General features: G+C 35.6%; 1 protein-coding gene across 1 annotated transcript in view; it reads left to right on the plus strand.

Annotated features, from left to right (window-relative positions):
- The window catches only part of LOC145256176 (protein MON2 homolog), a 1,437,553-nt gene that overhangs the window by 1,410,275 nt on the left and 5,270 nt on the right, over positions 1 to 22,008 (plus strand). Inside the window, exons 34-35 of the mRNA XM_080114764.1 lie at positions 10,069 to 10,195; positions 20,155 to 20,356. Coding sequence (XP_079970890.1) covers positions 10,069 to 10,195; positions 20,155 to 20,356 — 329 coding nt within the window. The remainder of the gene's footprint in view (positions 1 to 10,068; positions 10,196 to 20,154; positions 20,357 to 22,008) is intronic.

Consider the following 22,008-nt stretch of genomic DNA (forward strand, 5'->3'; position numbering starts at 1 on the left):
ACTTTGGCTTCTAGGATTCCAGAACCCTTGATTCCGACTCCTAAGATTTTAAGAATTCTGAATCCTAGGATTCCAGAACCTCTGACTCTGGACCTTAGGATTCCAGAACCTCTGACTCAGGACTCTTGGATTCCAGAACCCTAGGATTCCAGAACCTCTGACTCTGGCTCCCACTATTCCGAAACATCTGATTCTGATTCCTTATTTTAAAATGTTTCAATATTCTGTAAAAGAATTTTCATGACTTTTGCAATGCTATTGGCAAGTGCATGTTTTTGCAGGAGTTAAGATAATGGCTATAATTCCTTGTCAAAGAGAATCATCTAAACGTGTTTGAGAGTTAGCGTGTGCCGTTTGTTTTTGCATGTCGATTTTCGGAGATAGAGGCAAATGGTGTGAAGTCCTTGTGACATTTATGATGACACATGGACTCCCCACGCACATGCATGTGTTGCATAGCTTCACTGTTATTACACGCGTTAAGAAAAGATGATAATTAATTTTAACGGTTGATCCCCCCCCCCCCAATAAATAAGGGCCTTTTTCTATGAACCGAGTTCTTAATAGACACATGTTGAGTTTTTCTCTGCGAAAATACAAAACAATTACCGCGTTTAAATACAAATATTAATAACCACATATTTCTTTCAGCTTTCCTTCACCGTTATCTTCATCTCCTCCTCTCTTTTTATCTTCCTCTCCCCCTCTATCTTCCTAACTTCCTCTCCCGCTCTCTTTTTATCTTCTTATCCCCTCCCTCTTTTTATCTTATCCTCTCTCATTTTATCTGCTTATTCTCCTCTTTCTCTATTTTATCTAATCCTTCTCTCCTCTCTCTTTCTCTCTCTCTGTATTTGTCTTCTTTTTTTTTTTTTTTTTTTTTTTTTTACATGGAGGTCACCACTTATCAAGGCCCGGAAGCCACTCGGGGATAAGGGTTATTGCGTGTACAGTAATCAATCGGATAGTATCGTTGTAATCATTAGTATTGGAGATTTGATAGTGTCTTACTTAAGGGGGCGGTTTGTCAGGAATTTGTTTATGTTGGACTTGAAGACATCCAAGTTGTAGTCTCTATATATCCTTCGATCTACTAACATTTTCTTTCTTTCTCTCACATTCTATTTTTCTTTCTCTTCACTTTTTCTCCTTCTGCTTTCTTTCTCTTTCTCTCTTTGCTACCTTTCTCTCTCTGATATCTTTTTCTCTGATATCTTTCTTTCTCTCTGCTCTCTCTCTCTCCTTCTTGCTATCTCCCTCCCGCTTTTTTCTCACTCTCTCTCTGCTATCTTTTTCTCTATCTGCTATCTTTATCTCTACCTGCTATCTTTCTCTCTATCTGCTATCTTTCTCTCTCTTCCTCTATCTGTTGACTTTCTCTCCCATCTCATCTCTATCTCCTAATTTCTCTCTATTATCTGCTAATTTTCTCTCTTTTTCTCTACTATCTTTCTCCTTTTCTCTTTCTATCTGATATCTGTCTGTTTTCTCTCTTTCTTTTTCTCTTTATTTCTTTTTATCTCTACTATCTTTGTCTCTTTCTCTCTCTCTACCTGCTATCTTTCTCTCTCTTCCTCTATCTGCTAACTTTCTCTCTCATCTCATCTCTATCTCCTAATTTCTCTCTTTTTCTCTACTATCTTTCTCCTTTTCTCTTTCTATCTGATATCTGTCTCTTTTCTCTCTATTTCTTTTTCTCTCTGTTTCTTTTTATCTCTGCTATCTTTGTCTCTTTCTCTCTCTATCTTTGTCTCTTTCTCTCTCTATCTTTGTCTCTTTCTCTCTCTATCTTTGTCTCTTTCTCTCTCTATCTTTGTCTCTTTCTCTCTCTATCTTTGTCTCTTTCTCTCTCTATCTTTGTCTCTTTCTCTCTCTATATCTGCTATCTTTCTCTCTATATATCTGCTATCTTTCTCTCTCTATATCTGCTATCTTTCTCTCTCTATATCTGCTATCTTTCTCTCTCTATATCTGCTATCTTTCTCTCTCTATATCTGCTATCTTTCTCTCTCTTCCTCTATCTGCTATCTTTCTCTCTCTACCTGTATCTGCTAACTTTCTCTCTTCCTCTACCTGCTAACTTTCTCTCTCTTCCTCTATCTGCTAACTTTCTCTCTCATCTCATCTCTATCTCCTAATTTCTCTCTTTTTCTCTACTATCTTTCTCCTTTTCTCTTTATATCTGATATCTGTCTCTTTTCTCTCTATTTCTTTTTCTCTCTGTTTCTTTTTCTCTCTGTTTCTTTTTCTCTCTGCTATCTCTCTCTCTCTCTTTATATTCCCTCATCAGGCTAGGTCAAAGGATTCAGCACTTACTCGACTTGCCCTCTCCTTTCAATATCTATTTTGTGCCTCTTGCCTTATACTCGTCATTTTAAGATGAACTTGAGAGAAAGGAGAGTGTTGAACAAATAACCTAACTGTGGAAATATTAAAAGAAAATGTTATGAATATTTAACCCTTCTTTATTTTTCCGCCCAGGCGGCCTCCTCTCTTTTGGCAATGCCGTGTAACCTTGCTATTCGAAAAAAAAAATTGCACCGATATAAGAAAAACTATGCAGATAACATTCGAAATATGGCTACTAAAAGTCAGAAGTCATCCAGAACGATGCTGACCACGATCCTACCCGTCCACTCCATCTGGCTAGGTTATATAAGGTTTAGAGATAGGTAGCGCAGGCGCTGATCGCTATCATCCCAACCTCTGTTCTTTTTTTTTTGTTTTGTTTTCCTTCTAGCCTTATATTCACTGCTTTTAATTTACGGCAGAGGTTTTTATGCATGTATCGATGCCGAACTATCTTATAAAAAAAAAAACAAAAAAACGTTGATGTATTTATGCACTGAAACCGAGCACATGCTACGATCGAGTCAATCTACAGGAATGTTTACCGTATATGCGTAGACATTGGCCTGCACTTAATGGAGATGGAATTATAGGTTGCATATGGGACTCATTTATTCTTCGCCAGCTTCAGTAGGTGTTGTTCATACAAGCTGAGAATATGCCCTTGACCACCAGTCCGACGGTGGCTCTGTTGTTGTTGCGTTGGGATATGGTCTGTTCAGTTCTAGGAGGTCCGCTCTCCTAGGGTTTACTTTCTCTTTGAAAAAGGGTTATTTTATTTCTAATCGACCAACAAACCACATCTGGGGAATGCTGACAGAGCTATTCAGGCATTTTTTTTTTTGTAAACTACAGTGTGTGTCATTTTGTGTGCTAAGTTTGCAAAACCTTATATGACATTGTGTCTAACTTCCAAGGTTGGGAGAGATAAATAAGTATAATAAATAACAATTTGAAAATGTTAAAAAATCCAACTAAATGTGATGCTTTTTTTTTTTAAAGTAAATAAACGTAATGTTTATTTAAATACAAATTTTCGGTTTGCAAAGAAACCTTCATGTAGAAACTTTCAAATGCTTTCAACGAGGCAAATCACGCCTTTAAAACGCGCGCCAGCGTCCCTCCTCGAATTTACATAAAAAAAAACAGAAGCTCTCATTACGTCAGAGACTCGCGGTCGTCAAAATAACAAGAATAATAATAAGAATTTAATATACACTGCTGATCAAAAATTGAAGACCACTTAAAAATCTTTTAAAAAAAACAACAACTTTTTTTAAGGATGGATTTTAAACTCTTCCGACTTAAGGTTAATAATACTAACATCCAAAAGGTTATGGAAACAAAAAGGTGCATTCCAAAAATTTTGTTTAAAAATTTGCATTTTTATTAAATTAGGCTTTTTACACATGATCAAAATTATAAGATCAGAAACAAAAATTCTATTAAATTGTACAAAAAGTGTATGAAAAGTGTATGAAAACATTCAACAATCAAACTTGATAAGTTCTATCTCCATTGCTGTTGATGACTTCAAAAATTTGGGGGTGGCATGCTAGAAATAAGGGTTTCCATTGATGTGTGGGAGATCCTGCTCCAGTTTCTGAAGATAGCTTGACGAAATTCATTTTTTGTTGAATATTGTTTGCCATTTCGATAAACCTCTTTTGTCATCCATCCCCAAACATTTTCAATTGGGTTCAAGTCCAGTGAGCATGCAGGATGTCCCAAGAGACGGACTCCATTTTCTTGTAGAAAGCTCAAGGTTCGTCTTGCAGTGTGGATTGCAGCATTATCCTGTTGAAATAACCATCCATCCCCAAACAAACGACGACCCTCCATCATCAAAGATGCTTTTTGTAGCATACTAACATAACCAGCTGCTGTCTGATGACCATGAACCACCGGAGCTCCATCGTCCTTCTGTAAGAAAAGGCACCCCCATACAATTATGGATTCTCCACCACTATGACGTGTGGAAAAAATTTCAAGAGGCATGTTTTTGTCATGCCAATATCGCTGGAAGCCATCAGGATCATCTAAATTGAATTTTTTCTCATCAGAAAACAGGACTTTCTTCCACTTCTCAAAGTCCCAGGTTTGGTATTCACGACCAAATCTTAAGCTGTTCACTTTGTGACGTGGAAGCAATCGAGGAATTTGTTTACACTTTTTATTTACTATGCTTTTTTGTTATAAGTGTCGTCTGATGGTTATTGGACTGCAATCAGCATCTGTAACCGCCTAATTTGACTAGAAGAAAGTCCTCTGTCATTCATAACAACCCGTCTGATTCTCCTACTCAATGCAGGAGAAATTTTGGGGGGTCTACCAAAGGATTTAGCTTTTTCATAAATCTTAGTGTTCTTTAGAAAGTTGCAAATAACAGTTTTACTGCGATTTACCTTAGCTGCTATCGCTCGCTGTGACAAACCTTGCTTAAGGAATCCTAGAATTCGAGAGCGCTCAACTTTAGTTAGTTTTCTTGCTTTAAGCATGCTGACACCTTTACACAGTGATTATAAATCTCTAACTGAACTAAAAACATTAGAATTACCATAAATCTAACAATTTATACCCTTGGTCTTATAATTTTGATCATGTGTAAAAAGTCTAATTTAATAAAATGCAAATTTTTAAATAAAATTTTTGGAGTGTACCTTTTTGTTTCCATAACCTTTTAGATTGCAGTATTAGTAACGTTAAGTCGGAAGATTTTAAAATCTATCCTTAAAAATGTTTCTTTTTAAAGATTTTTAAGTGGTCTTACATTTTGGATCAGCAGTGTATTCCTACCTACAGTGTATTCTTTGCAAACCGAAAAGTTGTATTAAAGCAAACATTACGTTTATTTACTAAAAAAAAAACCAAAAAAAAACCGCATTTTATAGGCTTTCTTAACATTTTCAAATTTTTAACTTTCAAATACTTTCAACGAGGCAAATCACATGACTATAATAAATAAATAAATAAATAAAATCTTGTCTAAATACAAGAATTTTGCTTTCTTCCATGAATCTACAATTAAGCACTATTTCCATAAAGAAAGTTTCTTTCCAATAATTTTCCATGTGTGGAATACACCATCAAGAGGGTCTGCTTCCCAGTCGACTACAACATGTTTTTTTTCAAATCCAATGTTTACAAATTTTGTCGAGCCGACCATTTAAAAAAAAAATTGTGGAAATGTAACCTCTAACCTTTTTCAGGTACATTTTATTTGAACTCTGGAATCTTTCTAACTCAATAATGAATGAAACCATTTATTTAATACTAGCCTAGGGTCCCGGCGTTGCCCGGGTGTTTGTAGGTGTGTGTTGGCAAAAAAAAAAAAAGTTATAATAGGCAGGCATGCTCGAACCTGTGACGTGAAGGTGGAAAAGAAAGTGGAGTGTGTAAGGGTGTTTGTTGAGCAAAAAAAAAAAAAAGGAAAATTTCGAGTGCAAAAAAAAAAGAAGTGTTAGTAGGCAGGCAGGCTCGAGCCCGTACCGCGAAGGAGGAAAAGAGCGTGAACAAAAAAAAAACGTGACACATTAGCTGTTGCACCCATCGCCAACCAGAAGTGATCTAGGTTTAAATTAAGGCTAGACAATCGAAAAGAGGGGATGACTTTCGAAAATATCGGCAAAAAAAAGCGACCCCTCCCTGTAGAAAAGTGCCCAGTTGAAGTTGAATGAATTAATGTTTTTTGGCAAATTTTTCGATATTTGTTATCCGAAGAGTCGAGCTTCAAAACAATACAAATCTCGTGAAAATCCATCGCTTCTGTCGAAAGTTTTAAGCATGATGATGATGGCAACGTCTTGTCAGACGAGTGCCACTCCCTCAGGCATTTAAAATCCATGAGCCCAAATACCTGAGGGAGTATCTATACAAAGATGATGTTACAGAGTCTTAGCTTTGTACGACAGCTAAGTCTCTCTCTCGGTTCAAAATGTTGAGATCCAGCAACAAGCAAGAGCAAGATAGCCAGCAACAAATTAAACTGCAGACCAGCTTAATGCGGGTACTGGTCTTCCGCTTTATGGTTTTTTAAATCAGAGATTTGCTTCTCCTAGAAAGATTGCCTTCACCACGGCTTACGGGAGCCCTCTCCACCCCAATACACATATACACACACACAAATATACACGGTGCTAGTTGGCCGTTGACCCAGCATACATACATACATACATACATTTAAACAGATAAGTGAAATTTATTAATAAGACTAAACAGCTAAAATAAGAATGCGTTTAAGTCTCCTCAAATTCATACTGGAATTGTTTGCAAGCACAACGGATAAAAGTGCTAAGTGAGAATCAAGTCTAAGCTACAGTCTTTTTTTTTTTTTTTTTTTTTTTACATTTTCACTCCAAACAAGGCAAGTGCCACTTTGATGTGGAGGCTACTATCAGGGACATAATTTACAGGGATACTATGTAGGGAGTTGAGCAGCAAGATGTCTGTTCACATTACACTTGCACTTCTGCATGTCAGTACAGTTGGGAAAGCAGAAACCCGAAAGGGAATTCCAAAGTTTAGCAATAGAGAAGAGACTATTAGAGTAGAAGGCTTTCTTGCATCTAGGGATCTCTATTGTGTAGAGGTGGGATTTTGCTGCTTGTCAGGTTTTTGGGGGTATTTACATCGAGGGGGAATCAGAGCTTGTAGTTCGTTGGAGCATCCACCATTAAAATACTTGTAAAACAGGCAGAGGGATGCAACATTTCTTCAATGGGACAGAGGCTGAAGCTTAGATGACAGTCCAGAACCTATCAGGTTAGTGACTTTCTTTTAAACCCTGTCCCGGAGTGAGAGACTAGTAGCAGATGCACCACCCCAAATGTGACAACAATATTCCATACATGGGCGAATGGTGGCCTTGTAGAAGTGCAGGATACTTTCAGGTGTAAGTAACTTTCTAGCATGGTAGAGGAAGCCCACTTTCTTCACAGCAGCCTTGGCAATGCTCTCAATGCATTTGTTCCAACTCATGTCCCTGTGAACGTTAAGCCGAGGAGTTTGACTGAAGGTTGAAAGTAAAATCTTAAGTGGACACGATACTAAGAGTTCAATTACCAATTACTCAAAACGTCTATTTGGTTATGACTAGGGCTAGGACAACAGCATATTCTTTTCATTGTTTTGACTCTCTAGTGTGTATCCGTTAATATCTCATATGCTTTTATATAGAGTGATGTGGTTCTCGTTTGATTAACTGTGTCGGATATATACTCAAGAGTCAAAACAATATACTGTTGTCATAACCCTAGTAGTAGTGACGTTAGTATACGGTGACACATCAGTAAGAACACTTGTGATCAATTAATTGCATACAATATTGTAATAGAATATCTTGCACTCTCTATTTCCTATTTAAGCACAAGGTTGGTGCTAGAAATTGTTAAACCCAATTAAAAAATTTATGGATGTTTATGGATTCTGCATAAAAAATGGCATATCAACCTCTATTCATTATTATTATTCTAGTCTTATATCATTTGCAAAGATCGATAGTCTGTTCTTTGCTCTTGCAATTTCTTTATTTCTTAAAAAAAAAAAATAAATAAAAAAAGCGCAGTTCACCTGCCAGAACGACAAAGACCGTTTGATCATTCTAGACATGATGAATGATTTGCGCTTGGAGTTTGTTTAATGTGAAGTTGGTTTGCATAGAACCAGCTTCACTCATGTCCCAACCAGCCTAATCTAGCGACAGGACAGGGTTGAGACAGCTGGAGGCCAATTGGGATGTGCAGGAGCTGCTGATGTTCTCCTACATGCAGCATCTGATACTCCCAACTGGTACTGGTCAGGCTCAATGTTGCTTAACTTCAATGATTTAATCTTAACATGATTATGCCACATATATATGTGTATATATATTTTCTGTATGTATAACTAATGCATTCTAATATTATGCTACGATAGTATCCTTAAATACACAACAAAACACGACCTATCCAAAGAGCAAATAGGCCCTGTCGGTTGGGCATTAGAATACGCCGACTGCCCCCCCCCCTGCAGAGGGTAAAAGTCCCTCAATGGGGGTCCTGGATATGACCTTAAACTATATCCAGTGGTGAGGCCCCAGCTTGTGGGCTTTGGAGAGTATGGAGCCACCCTTTAATTACCATTGCTCCCAGGTCCACTCTGACCCGGAGTGGTAGTACCTGTTAGGGTCCCAACTATGGGTAAAATAGAAACCGACGTGAAAACAACAAATATATTCTATTAAAAAAAATTTTCTTCAAAATCTTTGGATTCGGCGTTAAATAACCCAAAAAGGGTTGATATGCCGTAAAACAAAAACAACCAACCAACCAACCAACCAACCAACCAAAGAACAAATAATACAGCACACAAAGAAAAATAGTTTTATTACATAAAGTTCTGTTTTCTTTCTTGCTTTTTTTTTTTTTTTTTTTTTGTGCATTATCATAAATTTAAAATTAGAGAAAAAGTTTTTAGATTGTTATCTAAACACTTGGACAAATTCTACCATTTAGGTGACCCGGAGTGTCTGTCTCTTCTCAACTATTATATAAAAGGAACTTTGTGAGATCGTTCCTTATGAACTCGAAAACGACTGGGCCGATTTTTATAAAATTTCACATAAAGGTACTTTATGTACCTGGTAGTGTTCTTAGATAGGTTTTGTATCGGAATGTCTTTGATAAGTATCGATAATCGAAATAATCCGATGAAAGGAGGAACAGGCGATTTTGACTAGAGTTTAGACCTTACACAGCCTAACATCACAAGTGCATCTGAGAAGCTTTATTACCACACAAGCAGTAAGGCTAAACATATAAAATCACAAGTAGGTTCTTTGGTATGACCGGGGCGCGTTCGAAATGTATCGGTTAAGAGCACAAATGAAGCATGATACTTGACTTTTGCATTTTAATGTGACTTAGTTCACAATACATTGTAGTCTACATTGCAATGTAGAATACAATGTAATCTGGACTAAGTCACTGTAGGGAGGCATGTGAAGCTTCCTTCTAGTGCACCACGATGGGTCCTCAGCTAGAGCAGGCAATCAATCGATTTGATTGAGAAACAGGCGATTTCACCAATTTCGATGACAATAAAAATATGGAAGTGTGAAACATTCATTGATCATCATTCAATCCTGGACAACATCGGGTCTCCCTGCTCGTACTATTATAAAGATCTTACCATATAGGAAAAAGAGAGTCTACGATAGTTTATTAGAAAAGTTTTGTAGGTATTTTGTATGTAATTATTGATATGTTGTATAATAAAATATATTAATCATTACAATATATTAGGTACAATATAATATTCAATAGAGAATTGGCTCTGTAATAATGATTACAAAATCTGCATGAACTAAAATATATTTAAGGGTATTTTATGACCAGTGAGCCTGGGGCTCCCCTGCTAGTATGATAATAAGAGTAGATGAGAGTGCTAGGGTTAGTAGATGTAGAAAAGTTGAGGTAGCAGGGTCAGTTGGGTGGGGAAGGTCAATAAAACGTGGGAGGGAGTGATGAGGATAAATTTGAGAGAAATTGGAATAAATAAAGATCTGGGCAGAAATAGTTTAGTTTCGAAGTACATTTCGAAAAACCATCCAATACATGTCAACATGTGGTGATGACACTGATGATGACGATGCTGCTGCTGCTGATGACGCTGATGAATAATTCTGTTTAATATCATATTGTTTATTTGTAGGTTTTTATATATTTTGTTCATCTTTTTCAGGTTGTCCAGGTGATAAGAGATGATATTTTGCCTTTTGCTGGCATGATGCCGAAGGACTTCATCATGAAGATAATGGGTATTCTTAACAAGGGCTCTATTCACTCGGCCACTTCAGACACATTCATTGGTAAATCTGACCCCTTTGTCTATAATACATTTTTTTTTAAAATTACTTTTATTGTTTTATCTATATTATGAATACACTAAGCCATTTTATATCCTCTGCTGCTATCAGATCAGGCTATCTGAAGATATCGGCTTACTGACTTAAATGCACAAAACATTGACGTTATTGTTTGTTTGTTTTTTTCCTTTCCCTTTTGCAAAACTCAATCAGGTTCTGCAAAAACAAAAACAATTTTCCTCTACAAAGCAACTAAACCAAGCACCATAAATAAATATTTGAATATATAAAGAACTTGAAACATGAAAACTTTTTTTTTTTTTGCATTTACTCCGCATTAAATAAATAAAAAAAAAAAAGGAGGGGCCGTTGTGGGATAAAACAAAATAAAACAACCAAATCAAACATCATCAGCCTTCTACTTCTAGAAAAGTGTAACTTTTACGACTTAAATTTTACTAAGTACTCTATCCACTGCATCATGGGTCCTTGCAGACAAAGATTCCAGAGTTCTGCAAGGCGACTTTCTTTTTTTTTTTTTTTTACAAAGGCATCACCACATTATCAAGGCCCAGAGGCCACTCAAGGATAAGGGTTAAAGAGTGTACAGTAGAAATTGGTCAATATAGTAATCATTAGTAATGGAAATTTGGTAAATTTAATAACTTATATGGAACGGTTCATCAAGAACTTATTTACTTTAGACTTGAACACAACCATATTGTAGTCAGCCGGAAAGCAGGAAAACGGAAGACAATTCCACAGGCGTGCAGTTCTAAGAAAGAAGCTTTGTTCATGGAATCTACGTTTAGGTTTAGGCACAGATAAAGAGTGGGGGAAATTATTGATAGTGTTTACAGCTAGACGAGTGTTTCTTGTGAAAGTTTGGCGAGGGGGGACCATAGATTGAAGCTCAGTTGAACACTTTCCATGAAAATAATGATACATCAGAGACAAACTCGCAACATCTCTTCTGTGAGATAGAGGTTGCAAGGAGGAGAAAAGGACATCTACGAGGCTACGAAGTCTATTTTGAACTCTATCAAGGCAGGACAAGTCCTTTCTAGCAGCTCCTGCCCAGATGTGGCAACAGTATTCCATCCTTGGACGTACCTGGCTCTTATATAGGTAGAGAATAGCATCAGCAGTGAGATATCTACTGGATCGATAGAAAGATCCCACCATTTTTCCAGCGGCCTTGGCAACAGATTTGATATACGTGTTCCATTTAAGATCAGGAGTAATGGTCAAGCCCAGAAGCTTGTCAAAACTTGAGGCCTCCTGAAGACGAGAGCCATTCATTTCAATTGATGACAAATGTGAATTAGAATGTTGATGATGTAAAGAGAGAAGCTTGGTTTTAGATGCATTAAAAGTAACCAGCCACTCCTTTCCCCATTGTACTACGTGCTCAAGATCAGAGGAGAGAGAATTGGAGAGAACTTGGTCGTTTACTGTCTTAGATGTGGTACCATAAATGGTAGTGTCGTCAGCATAAATGTCTACAAATGATGTAAGGATATGATTTGGAAGATCATTAATGTAGATCAGGAAAAGAGTTGGGCCCACGATGGATCCCTGAGGGACACCGGCATTAATACTGTGAGCTTCTGATTTTTGCCCCTCAACTACTACTCTTATGAACCTATCAGAAAGAAATGATTTAATAATTGAGAAGACTTTTCCAGCTATACCATAGCTAGCGATCTTATGAAGTAAACCTTTATGCCATACCCTATCAAAGGCTTTAGATATGTCAAGAGCAATTGCCCTAGAAAGATTGCCACCGTCGAGAGATTTGCTAATCCTATGCGATATAACTGTAAGGACATCTGCTGTAGATCTAGCAGAACGGAAACCATATTGAGTGTCACTAAGAAGGTTATTTTTGTTGAGATGTTTGATTACTTCTGTATTTAACACAGATTCTAGCAACTTACTCATGACGCACAGGAGACTTATTGGCCTGTACTGAGAGGGGGATGAGCGATCACCTGAATTCTTAAATACAGGGCATACTGATGAGATTTTCCAGGGAGATGGGAAACTATTCTCCTTAAGACAACGTTTAAACAGTTTTGTAAGTATGGGCGCTAATTCAGGTTGAAGTTTTTTGAGTACTATAATTGGAATACCATCAGGGCCAGTTGCTTTACTCGAATCAAGGTTTTTGATTAGCTTGGCAACATCACGTACAGATATACGTATATCACATAGCGTGTTTTCTGATACAGGAGGAAATATTGGGGGTTGGCGGTCTTGGTCGCAAAGGGTAGAATTAGCTGCAAAGTTCTTGACAAAGAGTTTGGCTTTGTCTGATGCTGACGAGATTACCTCAGGTCCATTGATAATAGTTGGGATAGAGCACACGCTTCTGTTCAGGATTCTGTTTGCTATTTGCCAAAACTGGTGGGAACCAAGCCGCTGCTCAGCTACTTTGGACTTAACAGATTGAGCATACAACTCTCTTGCGTTCCTTATTACTTTCTTACAATGGTTGCTGGCAGTCCTGAAAACGGCTTTAGTTTCCATACATCTATTACGTTTGAAGCAGTGGAAAAAGTGATTTCTGTGCGCAATGGCAGCAGCACATTCTGGAGAGAACCATGGCTGGCTGTTAGGTTTTTGCTGAAACTTTTTAGAGGGTATGAAATGGTCAATACCTACAATTAACCATTCAGTTAGGTCTAATACTATAGAGGACACATCCTTTTTAAACATGGAATGCAGAGGTAGATCAGATATAAATGTACGGAAGCTATCCCAGTCAGCCTTAGTGTATCGATATACTGTACGATGAAGAGGTACATCTGGGAACTTATTACATTTCATTTTTATCCTAATTGATACAACAGAGTGGTCGGAAGATCCAAGAGGCGACAGAACAGAAACTGAACATAGTTCAGGGCAAGTTGTGAGAAAAAGGTCTAGTAGGCTCGCATACTGGCCGTCATTATCGGGCACACAGGTAGGTTCCTGAACAATCTGAGTGAGGTCATAGGCAATGGAGAAATCATGACAGAACCTCCCCTCATCATCGGTCTTGTTTGAGTGGGTCAACCATTCGACGTTGTGAACATTGAAGTCTCCACATACGTGAATGTTAGCTGAAGGATAAGTAGAAAAGACTTGGTCAATTTTCTCAGATATGCTTTGAAAGATAGTAACTCCGCTGTTGTGGGGGCAATAGAGAGTAAATATAAATGCAGTAGTGTGAGCTAAAGCAACCCGGAAGCACATATAGGGTAAGTTAGGATCTTCCCTGGAGATGTCCCTCCCACATGGAAAACTATCTTTAATATAGGCACATATTCCATGCCCATGGCGATCTTGGGGGTCAGATTTAGAAGTTAAGTTAGAGTATCCTGAAATTGCAAACTCATCTAGGGAAATAGCCTGTCCAATGCCAGTTTCACTTAAAAATAAAAGGTCTGGTTTAGTCTCCTGTAATTGGGTTTCAACCTCTGGAAGGTTAGAACGAAGACCCCTGATGTTGGAGAAGGAGACATGGTAGTAGGGGTCTACGTTGGAAGTTGGAGAACCGGGTTTAATCGTGTTTTTTTTCTTGAAACTTGTCATGATGAAATTTTGGAATTTGTGGACTAGGTCGACAGATTTACTTAGAGCAGGACAGAGAGGGGAAACTAAGAGAGAAAAAGAAACGAAGAATTTTTTTTTTTTGTAGCACATGATAAGGTAAAGCCGTAACAATTACCCACTAGTATGGCATCGAGAGGCCCCACCAGAAGCTACTGCATGGTCCAGATTCCATTCACCAAATGGCAATACAGCAGCCCCAGTACTTTGCACCTGCTGATAGGACAGCCTCCTTAGTGGTTAATCCAAGGTTCGTGTCCCTGACTATCAGGCGGATAACGTCAGCCCAGACAAAACGTTTACCTCCAGCACCCTTACTAGTGACATGGCTACAAGGATAGACATAGAAACAGAAAATTTCCACCAATTCTGCCAAAAGGTCAGAGATTGCATAGACTGAAACGTTATGCAAATAACAATCAAGATGAGGGACAGTAGTTCAAAGAATCCAAATAATAAAAATCATATCGTGTTCTTCTTTTAGATCCGCATTTTTGGTTTTCATATCCTCAAGAATAATTCACCAGCTATTATCAAAATATATATTGCATTCTTCTTACCCTAATTATTATTTGATTAATCAACTCAACTGACATGAAAAATATGATTTATTTACCCTTGTTTGTTTTGTAGAAAGGCAAAAAGTAAAGGAGAGAGAGAGAGAGAGAGAGACAAATTTGAAGAGCATGGCTTAATTGAGTTAAAACGTTTTTCAGAACAATTTAAAATATTTCTTATTAGCTCGGTTGCTTTATTCAAACTCAACTGCACGATCTCAATAGATTATCTGACAGTACTGGCACTAAATTTATTAATACCATGCAAGACCGATTTCCTGAAAAGGTACCTGTTTGATCTTGGCAGATCCCCTAACTACTATACATCCTGTTTGTGGCTCATGTATGTATTACATATATATTTATTTTAATTACTTTAACTACTAGCTGACATAAACAATAATATGCAACATATGAACATGTAAAACAGTTAAACTTTTGGAAAATTTTGCTTTCAGTTCACCAATAGAATAAAACGAATTCAAGAAAATTCTAGTTTGTTGCTTAGGATGACTGAATAATAATCCTCAAATTAAATAAAAATTGCACTTTTTTCGTAAATATCTAAAAGTATTCAACAAAAATAAATATCTAAAGTGTACAAGAAAAATAAATATCTAAAAGTGTTCAAGAAAAATAAATATCTAAAAGTGTTCAAGAAAAATAAATATCTAGAAATGTTCAAGAAAAATAAATATCTAAAAGTGTTCAAGAAAAATAAATATCTAGAAATGTTCAAGAAAAATAAATATCTAAAAGTGTTCAAGAAAAATAAATATCTAAAAGTGTTCAAGAAAAATAAATATCTAAAAGTGTTCAAGAAAAATAAATATCTAAAAGTGTTCAAGAAAAATAAATATCTAAAAGTGTTCAAGAAAAATAAATATCTAAAAGTGTTCAAGAAAAATAAATATCTAGAAATGTTCAAGAAAAATAAATATCTAGAAATGTTCAAGAAAAATAAATATCTAGAAATGTTCAAGAAAAATAAATATCTAGAAATGTTCAACAAAAATAAATATCTAAAAGTATTCAACAAAAATAAATATCTAGAAATATTCAAGAAAAATAAATATCTAGAAATATTCAACAAAAATAAATATCTAGAAATATTCAACAAAAATAAATATCTAGAAATATTCAACAAAAAGTTATCTTCTTATTTTCCTACATTTTTCATTTTCATTTTTTTTTCATTTTCTCCATTTTGCTTTTCACCTTCATTTTCTTTTCGTTGTTTTCTTGTCTTTTTCTTTTTTATTCGTTTTTGTCTTTTTCTTCATCTTAATTTATTTAATTTTTTGTTCATTTTTCATTTTTGTTTTCATTTTCTTTTTCTTCATCTTTTCTTTTTCTTCATAATTTATTCTTTTTAATTTCCTTCATATTTTTGTCTATTGTTTCATTTTTCTTTGTCTTTTTCTCTTCATCTCTTTTTTCGTCTTTTTCTTTCTTTTTTTCTTCGTTTTTTCTTTTGTATTTTGCTCTTTATTTTCATTTTCTTCGTTTTTTTCTTTTTTCTTCGTTTTTATCTTTTTAATTTTTTCTTTTTTTCTGTTTCTTAATTTTTTTCTTCATATTTTTTGCCTATTGTTAAATTTTTTCTTTGTCTTTTTCTCTTCATTTCTTTTTCTCGTCTCTTCATCTCTTTTTCTTCGTCTTTTCTTTCCTTTTTCTTCGTTTTTTTTTCTTTTTCTACTTCTTCCTATTATTCTTTCTTTCAAGTCCTATTTTTCTTGACCGAGTTAGATTTCTTTATTCTTTTCAAGACTAAGGATGAAAACGGTTAGCATGAAGCAAGTTCAATCAGGTCATAATTCTTTGAATTACACAACTTATTTAATTTCAATATTTTATGATTAAAATCTTGATTCATCAATCCAAACTGCTTCACCTCCTCAACTTACCAATTCCTTTGAGGTCTACACACTTTTTGCAGACCACCTTAAAACTAATTTGATTCCATCTTCTGAATACACATGATCAAACCAATTTAATCCTATACATTGGATAACTTCGTCCACACTGACGACTCCCAGTTCTTCCATTGACAAATTTATTCTACATCTGTCAGTTCGTTTTACCTGAGCTATGGAATTGGAATTGATAATCTATGTCTCAAGTGCTATCATGAAGATAACAGAAAAACTCCTGGTTGTTTTAAGGGTGCTGAAATGATTCCCAAAATGGTAAATTCATTAGTGCATTTATTCCTTTTGCGGACTGTTATCCTCATCTTCATAGTTGTTGTTGTTTCATCACATTTCGGCCAATGCATCCTCTGACCTTCTTCAGGTGATTAATTGCAGCGGGATAGGAATGTTATCCCTAATAATTACTGCTTTCCTCTGGCCTGTTTTGGGTGGGATTGAAACCGCTATCTTCAGACAATGCTCACCTGGAATTGTAAAGACTCATCGACTCTATCCACTGTGCCAGAGGCTAGAGGATGATTTTGCCGAAACGTGGTGACATAACAAAAACAATGAAGATGCAAAAAAAATGAACGCACAAATCATGAAGCCTCATCTGAAAGGATAAAAAAAAAAAAAAATAATTAAAAAATATTCATTAGAATTTATAATGCTGAATATTTTTCTTTAAAAGACAATATTTTATTTTAAAATTTAAAATCGACTTCGTTTCAACGATATACGTTTTCATCAAGAACGGAATCAGTTTTTTTTATTATTTTCATTCCTTGTAGCATGGAGTCACTAGAAAAGCAAAACTCTATGTAGTCTTAAAACAGCAATTCTTCTCTCCATCATACTCCAAGTACTCCCATACAAAAAATTCACTCTTCTTATAGACTGAAAAATAAGGTAAAAAAAAACCAACTTTTTATCGTTTAGGATTTTGGGTTTTATATAAAATAGTATTATACACTCGTACCACAAAAAGAAAAGAAAATCAAACGTTTTTTTTTTTTTAAAATAAAATTACTTCATAATTTTGTATATTTCTTAGATATGACATAATCCGAAAAGAAATGATTATTTAATTATTTACTCCCGATTATATAATTTTTTGACTCCTAGGAGTAAATTTACCGTTTACTAAGAACCTCTGTCTTAACCAGTGATCTTTTTTTTTTTTCAAATATTTAAATCTACAAGATTGCATGAACTGCTTTAAACATTTTTTTTTCGCTCGATGTCTAAACTTGAATTAAAATTTGTAAATTAAGAAACTAATACAATATAAAATATTTTTGTTTTGATGACAGATATTCTATCTAATATATGGTACTGATTTCAAGTTTTTTTAAAATGACTTGGGTTAAAAAATTTTAAGATCACATTTGTTTTAACAGCATGTCTGTACCTATTATATAGTACTGATTAAAAAAAAAAAAAAAAAAAATTAAAATGACTTAGGTTCTATCAGTTAGAATCAAAACCAAAATATTTAAAATGAATAGCTACAACAGGAATTGGAATACAACCTACTAAAGCATGATTGTCACAGCTGGTTAATTTCAAAAATGTAATTTGGACGTGAGGACATGTTAGAAGAAAGAAATTGTTTTATAAACTTCGAAAAATGCAACAGAAACGTAGGGAATGCTTCAGACTACTTTTGAACCATCTTGCATGAATCGAGCAGCAGTTTTTGAGTGACATAAGAGATTCAAGGAAGGTAGGGAGTCTGTGAAGAATGATGAAAGGTGTGGGAGGAGTAAGGAAGGCAGAACATCAGAGTTGATTGGCCAAATAAAGAATTTCATGAATAAGACCCGTTATATATCTATAGAGACAATAAGTGCATGCTTTGATGTCAGTGTGGGAACTGAACACACAGTTATTCATGAGGAACTGAAGATGCAGAAGATTTGTGCAAAGTTTGTCCCAAAAGAAGGTCAAACTATTTGGCCTAGATGGCCATCATGACAGTTCCTTACCCTCCCTGTTGTCCAGATCTTGTTCCCTATGACTTTAGATTATTCTCTAAGCTCAAAAGAAACTATTATGAGACAACTAAGGAGATGAAAAAGGCTGTGATGGGGTCATTGAAACACGCACTCACATAAGAGGACTTTCATAGAACTTTCCAGAAGTTGTTGGAACCGTGCATTCTTACTGAATCAAAGGTCCTGTATGACCTTAAACTATATCCGATGGTGAGGCCCCAGCTTGCGGGATTTGGGGAGTGTGGAGCCACCGTTTAGACTTTTGAGGTTCGTGTATGTACTATCAATAAAAGTGCCCATACTGAAAAAGTCTGGAAACTTATTGAAGGTACCTTGTACATAAGATTTAAAATTAAACCGATTCTATCTATAACTGAATTCGTGAATGCGTAAAACTAATAGAAATATCTGGGCAAATTGAGATGAAAATTTTGCATTCAAACTTGCTGGCATATTTCTGTATGCATTATTCATCCATCCAAACAAAGATTTTATTTTTAATAAATAAAATAAACCATCCTTGGTGTATTATTAGTATTTTCTGTTGATTTCAATGTTATGTTACCAGTAGGTTAAGAGTTTAGCGGTTAAATATTTTCACACACACACATACAGACATTTATTCTTTTATTTATATAGAATAGTTATTGCAGGGTGAGATAACTCATGATTTACTTGTTTTGTCTATTTTCTATCCAAAACTATTTTCACTTATGTCATTAATGAATAAACGACTCTCTGAATACTGTTGGCATCCCAGGAAACGAAAGGGACGATAATCTGACTAAAGAAATCACAAAACACTAAACGATAAAAAAAAAATTAAAATTCCACAAACAGATCCGAAAAGAAAAGTTAACGAACATATAGACATGAAGAGTGGAATAGATGCACACCAAACAAACTGCATGAACGTCAGCCTAGAATCCAAAATAATAAAAACAACAAAAAATCTTGAAGGGAGGAGATTGCACGGAACCGAATAAGAATTGGGCACACAAAACTAACCTATTCTTACTTAATCAAAGGTCCTGTATGACCTTAAACTATATCCGATGGTGAGGCCCCAGCTTGCGGGATTTGGGGAGTGCGGAGTCACCCTTTAATTGCCATTGCTCCCAGGTCCACTCTAACCCAGAGTGGTAGTACCTGTTAGGGTCCCAACTATGGGTTGAATAGAAACCGACTTGAAAAAAAAAACAAATATATTCTATTAAAAAAACTTTTCTTCAAAATCACCGGATTCGGCATTAAATAACCTGGAAAGGGTTGATATGCCGTAAAACAAAAACAACCAACCAACTTAATCAAAACAGAGGAAGCACCAAACTGCACACTTTGCAACCAACAAATAATCATAAAACATCTACTGACGGAGTGTAGAAGATATAAACACGTCCAGAAGAGATATTTCGGGACAGAAAGTATTGGAAAAGTATTCCAGGAAATGGAACCTCAGCAGATTTTAAAATATCTAAAAGAAACAAATTTATTTAAACTCCTATAAACAAATCTAGTAACATTCTAATAAAAAAAACAACAAATTTTTTACATTTGATAAAAAACTTTTTGGAAAATTTAAAGCATCTTGCTTCTGAAGGTGAACTTTTTAAGAAATTTAAAAACTTCCTATGCCAATGAACCTTTTGTTGGCATGAAATGATCTTAGAGGTTGAAATGCCGTTAAGCAAACACACACTCTCACTCACTCATTCATACTCACTCACATATTAACTCACTAACTCACACACACACACTCACTCTCACACGCTCACACACACACACACACACTCACTAACTCGCTCACACTCACTCACGTGTACACACTCACTCAAACACTCTCATAATTGAAAAGAATAAACGTGTAAAACATACCTTTTTCCCATTTTTTGCAGACACTGAATCGAGTCGAAAGTTGCGTGAAGAATTCGCAAAGGGTTGCTTTGAAACTTTACTGCAGTTTTCCTTCATTACTCGCAGTGCCAATGAAGGTTCCTTGACCAAGATGGCCGTACAGTCTTTGTTGCAAAGATGCCAAGAAGTGGTGAAGAATTACGTCGAAGACGAACGGTTGAGTGGGAAGTGTCCATTACCCAGGTAAGCACACTTACTTGTAAGATAAATGGGCACACATGTTCAGACAAAGACTCGTGTTGCATTCGCGTGCATATATAATGCACTGATACACACTGTTGAATTATTATTTGTAAATATACTGCACACTGTTACATTATCTTGTGTGCATCGTATTATTGTACACACTGTTGTGCTATCATGCATGATCGATTCAGTAGTGTGGACTGTAGGAGAGTTGTACACACACATGAACGCTACTACTGTGTGTGTGTGTGTGTGTGTGTGTATATATATATCTATATATATAGACTGGTCTGGGTGCCCAGCGTTGCTCAGGTGTTTGGAGTTGTGTGTTGAGAAAAAAAAAAAAAAAAAAAAAAAAAAAAAGGTGGTGGTAGGCAGGTAGGCTTGAACCCGTACTGTGAAGGAGGAAAAGAATGTGAAAAAGAAAAAAGGTGACGTCTTTGCTGTTGCATCCATCGCCAAACCGAAAGTGACGAGTTATGGCTAGACAATCGAAAAGAATAGATGACTTTTGAAAATATCGCCGAAAAAAAAATCGACCCTCCCTGTAGAAAAGTGCCTAGTTGAGGGTGAAGGAATTAATGTTTTTAGCCAGTTTTTCGATATTTGTCGTCTGAAGGATCGAGCTTCAAAATAATACCAATCTCGTGAAAATCTGTCACATCTGTCGAAAATTTTAGGCAACCATACATACATAAATTTAAACAGACAGGTGTGATTTATATTATAAATATAGATTACAGTATAGTTACGTTCCAAGATCCAAATATTTATTTTTTATGCAAAACAGCTCGTCTAACATATTAAAATGCTGATACATTTTGTTACAGATCCATTTCGTTATGCAGAAACAATCAGTTATTATTATGTCAATAGCAACTCTTTTCGTGCATATTTTCCTCAGAAAAATAGAAATTCTTTGCTCTTCTCCGACATTATATTATCATGCATTTTTTCTTTTTAAGCAAAGAATTTCTATTAAGTGCCTTACTTATATGTCTAGAGTTTATATATATCACATAACCCATTCCCTCTCCCTCTAAATTTTAACGTTTTATTTTTTCAAGCACATACTTTCCTTATTTTTCATTTGAGAACTGGCTTTGTTCTGTGGAAGATAAACTTTTTTCGCCTTACGAAGACTTGTGGTTTTAACCAACCATCTGTTCGAAGCATAAGCATGTCCAGTGTTGCAACCATGTAAATTTGTCTGTATATATATATATATATATATATATATAGTCATCCACATACAGTACTGTTTCGCTGTTTCACAGCTCATCAGTGCGGCTAGACAGGCAACTACCTCAAGCTAGGATCGAAACCCGACCGTTTGTACGGCAGTCAAGGCTCCTAACCATTACGCTATTGGCGGCTGCTTGAACGAGTAGTGAGTTTTAACGATGTTTTTGATATCGTCTGAAATACCTCCGCTCGATTTGTTTACACAAAGAGCGTCGCTTATATGCTAATGGTAATTCGTGTTTCACTTCTCAATATGCTCAACTCAAGATGAGGAGCACTATAGTCATCCATATATATATATATATATATATATATATATATGTAAAGTGTGTGTGCGCACAAACTATTTGTAAAGTTAAATTAAAGGCTTGTATATTTGTCTTCATCTTCCCCATCATTTTTAT

This window comes from Euprymna scolopes, chromosome 32 (genome assembly GCF_053919585.1).
Source record: "Euprymna scolopes isolate OS-2025 chromosome 32, ASM5391958v1, whole genome shotgun sequence".
NCBI lineage: Eukaryota > Metazoa > Mollusca > Cephalopoda > Sepiida > Sepiolidae > Euprymna > Euprymna scolopes.